Here is a 4475-nt window from a genome sequence, read left to right as displayed (position 1 = left end):
ATTTATGGGCAGTATTAGGTAATGCCTATACTTGTGCTAATATGAATATTTATATTTATGATACGGATTTAAAATTAAAATTATATTGTTGGTTAGATATGTAAAGCAGGTGCTGAGCAAGTAATAACTAATAAAATAAATAACTAGGTTTTTATGACTGATGGAAGTATGACGGGCCTACATACTTGTATTTTATACGACTATACGATGAAGCAACCAATGCAGCTACTTACGTGATGTAGGTATGTAGATATAGGCCCGATGATGGATAATGTATATCTAAATACTAAGCTGTAAGCGGTGTCCTTAAAATAGCTGTGGTAGCTATAGTAGGTCCATAGCTAACACAGATGTTTAGATTCCATATTGAAAAATAATACCAAAACCACAAGTTGTTGAAGTAAGTACCAACCTAGCGTTGTAATCAGTTACTAGTCACTTGAGTATGTGTATTTATTGTTTATCTCAATTTAACATATCATATTCTAGGGGCGGTTTGTTGTAATTGTACTGTAGATAAATGTATGAATACCTACTTATATCTGTAAACATTATAGTTATCTACGCATTACTTTTACGTATTATTATATTTGTATCCACTGTAGGACAATGTAGTAGAGGACTATTTCTATGTAAATTTGTATTCGATTGAAGGTCATAAAGCCAGTGCAGGGCAAATATTAATATATAAATAGACTCCCTATCATTCGATGATTCGATATGATTCCAATATGAGATTTTTCGTCTTTAATCTAGGCGACTCTGAAGCATTGAATTTGGAAATTATATGAATTTGGAATGACAAAGTCATGACGCACCTAATGCTAAGTGACAATGGTCGCTTGTATACATGAACATAAACCATCCATTATTAATTTATTGCTGTTCTGGAGACATAATTCCGTACACTATAGTTCTTTTGCTATATCTTACTCATCACTAAACCGAAAGTAACTTAGCCAGCTGAAATAGGTCAGACACAATACAAATGGGTATTTGGTACGTAGTTAACTTTGGACACACTTAAAAGTAAAAATAATATTTTATTCTATTTAGAAAATATGTAGATTGACGGGGTGGCGTCTTTAAATTGGGGCGAGCTAGTATTGCGATCACAGGTTCTTAGCATATATTTTTAAACTCACATTTATAAAGCTTAGTAAATTTTCAAAGCAAACCTGTATATTTAATTCTAACTAGGGGTTGCCCTGTATCCTGGGACCTTCAATATTTCCTCCAGACAGCCAGACAGTCCTCGGGAAAAGATAAAGCTGACTAAATAGTCTAAAAACATCTCTAAATTCCATATCATATCTATCTACTCGAACTAGGGTTTGGTGGTGGTTTCGTAACAATATTTATTTACATAAATGTTTGGATTAATATAAAAAAGAAACAAATTAGTTTAACGTTTGTAACGTTTTAGTAGTATATTGCACCACATATTTATTGTTACAGTTCCTATCAATTGTAATATTTTCGTTAACTGTAAAATTGTGTTATTGTTAAGAAACATAGGTACCTACCTACCTACGTTATGAACTTTGACCTGTGCTTAATCATATAATGATAAAATAGCTAATGGCTATTGTTATTCTTATAAAACCAAATAAAAATGTTCTGATACGAGATTTCTAAATACTCTTACCTATAGTTATATTGTTTTTATCTATATGACCCTATTTATAACACAATACTGTAAGCATTTTCCGTGTGCCCACTAAAGCTAAAGCTTTATAATTGTTCTTAGTTCAATAATTACGACAGCAAGTGAAGAATAATAAACGTAGTATAATGTTACTTATTTATTATATGTATATATATATAGATATGCACCTATTTTTTTACATAGAACTCAATTCATCTACGTCTAAGACTAGTTATTAACTAATAATGGTTCACCAGCCATTATAGAGCTTTCAATGCCGCAGTGGTCTTCACCTCGAAGGATCTTAAAGAAGCCATTATTTCCCCAATCGGAATTCCATGAGTTTGCAATAAGCCAGTATTTGGTTCCATTCTCCACTCCCCAACCAATAATTTTTATGGCATGACCCCCAAGAGCTTGGCCCTCTACATGTTTATATACACCATCTTTGTACGCAAGCAAATCAGCGTATACAGTAAAAGCGCCTTCAACTGGCCCATTTTTATATAATTCAGCTTTAATATGTTCTTCTCCTCCACTTATGGAATAAACATGTTTAGCGTACCGCTTATCTTTTTTGTATTGTACATTGTAATTTGATTCGCAGGTTTTTATGCATTTTGGTGTTTTGGAATCACCAGAGCAAGGCAATCTATTGCCAGGTACATGATGTTCACACGGTGCGATTTCATACGGTCTGCATCCTTGACTTGAATTGTAACTCCCTCCAGACACAATACCGAAATGTTTGTAGTACTCCCAAGCGAGTCTTGGAATTCCACCGTTGCAACCAAGCCCGCAGATTGGACAACAACTCAATAGATCTTCAGCTGAGAAATGGAAGTGTTGAGTTCCGTTCGAATAGGTGCAAACTCTGTCCGTCATAGCTTCAACTGCACCGAAAGCCCAGCAGCTCCCACAGGACCCTTGGTCTCTAATTTGGTTTAAAGTAGGACAATTTGGCCACTTATCTCTTGGGTCGAAGTTCTCAGGAAGTGACTCTACTAATTTGGCATCATGTGTCACCGTAGGCAGTTTCGTAAATTGGTTATCCGGCAAAACACCCATCAATTTCCTGATATATTTGATCGATGTATTTTCCGGGAAATTACGGCCAGCCTTCCACAGATTTTGTTTTGTGTTGATGAGATTAATGAATTTATCAGACAGAGAATGCAAAACATCAGTTGATGCTACAGATAGTCCAATGAGGACTATCATCGCGACAACGACCGATCGCGCCATAATAATCGTCTGATTTTTAGACGCAGGCGCAGACGAAAGTGACGTGCAATCAATGCGACTATGGCGCAATGACTAAACAACTTAACAACTGCGTTGGCAGAAGCAGAACAATGAATAACAGCTACTAATAAGCGTGCGAGTGAGTTCACTAGCTCGAACGCTATCTAAATGCCGCGGAACTAGAGCGAGTGAATGACACGCGACCGAGACAGCCGCTGGGCTGTTTGGTTGTCCGTGTCGAAGGTTAATAGTATATCAACAGTTAATAAAACAAAGCAAATAGAAATTACGGTACAACAATTACTAAATATTTGTTTGTATACTTCAGTTATAATTAGTTCGGAGTAAGTACGGTCCGCTTTGTTTATCTAAATAACTGCTTTCATTGCTATAACAATAAAGTAATTTCGGAGAAATAAAACTTTTCAATGAAAACTGATTAAAATATTGATTCTCATTGGCCATCAGCACATAGGTATGAAATAAATGAATAATTACATAGGGTACTTAATGGTCATTAGTCATAGTGAATCATTATAATTAAAGAGTCACTTTTGTTAGGCTACTAATATTTATCATTTAGCGTAAGGGTATTTTATTGCATTTTACATTAGATATTATAAAATACAGAATTTTAAATTATTATGTATTTGATATTCACAATAAACATAGTGACAACTTTAAGTAGAATAGGCAGATATTAATGTATACATACTCTGTTATGAGAGTTTGGAAATAATTATTTCCTCAAAGTATTAAGTTTTGACATTCATCAAGCGCCTGGCTTAAATCAGCTAAAAGGTTCAAAAGGAGAAGATATGAAATGTGAAATTTGACAGACAGCCTCGTAATTCCTTCTGTATATAGTTGAATGCTATGTGGTAAAAGTGATTATTACATTCTTAGTATAGAGTATTTATTTATTAAAGGACAACCAAGGCCAACTGCACACATTTTCAATCAATATAAAAACATATTAAGGCACTGACAGTTACATAAATAACAACAGATTAATTTGATTAAAATTGACAAAATTACATATAAAGGCGACACAGATCGAGATTATAAACTTGGGATATGAACAAGAGTACAGCAACAAATAATGAATTTATACGAAATATATAGATACATGGGTAGATATATACTAATTATTTATTATTCCAAGAAACGTCTACACAGTTAGTATCTCGTTGATTTAATATTATTAGAAAATATATCCAAATTAACAGTTTCAGACAGTTTATTAAAATTGTTGCTAGCCCACTAAAGAAATTAATTTTGTTTAGGTGGGTATAATTCAATGGTATTAGGGAAAGAAGAGGATTATGCCTTATTGATAGGGCAGAGTGGGGTAATTGCGAACATATATATATATATCAGTCATATATATATGACTGATAGACATCTACTATTGTATAAGACTTTGTCCTGACTTTAAAGTGGATTTTAATAAAGGACAGGAGGAGCTCGGTATACATAGACTAAATATAATACAGCAAGCCAATTACGTCATACCCCGGCATAGGAAAGACCGTTTTAGTGCGATTCTAAAGCTATGTACAATTTCTGCTAAAGTCACATA

The 4475-nt window shown here is 33.9% G+C and overlaps 1 protein-coding gene across 1 annotated transcript; it reads right to left on the bottom strand.

The window, feature by feature from the left end:
- Positions 1-1790: 1790 nt before the first annotated feature.
- Positions 1791-3064, bottom strand: LOC131842696 (cathepsin B). Its single transcript, XM_059191272.1, has one exon. The coding sequence runs from the start codon at positions 2891-2893 to the stop codon at positions 1877-1879; it is 1017 nt and encodes a 338-aa protein (XP_059047255.1). The 5' UTR covers positions 2894-3064; the 3' UTR covers positions 1791-1876.
- Positions 3065-4475: the final 1411 nt, after the last annotated feature.

Source organism: Achroia grisella, unplaced genomic scaffold (assembly GCF_030625045.1).
Source record: "Achroia grisella isolate CSIRO2021 unplaced genomic scaffold, CSIRO_AGI_Agris_v1 utg241, whole genome shotgun sequence".
NCBI classification, from domain to species: Eukaryota; Metazoa; Arthropoda; class Insecta; order Lepidoptera; family Pyralidae; genus Achroia; species Achroia grisella.
Note: the sequence above shows the minus strand (reverse complement) of the source record. Positions and strands in the feature narration are given on the sequence as shown.

What these genes read in the sequence shown, in the direction of transcription:
- LOC131842696 (XM_059191272.1), bottom strand. Translation starts at nt 2,893, where the DNA reads ATGGCGCGATCGGTCGTTGTCGCGATGATAGTCCTCATTGGACTATCT.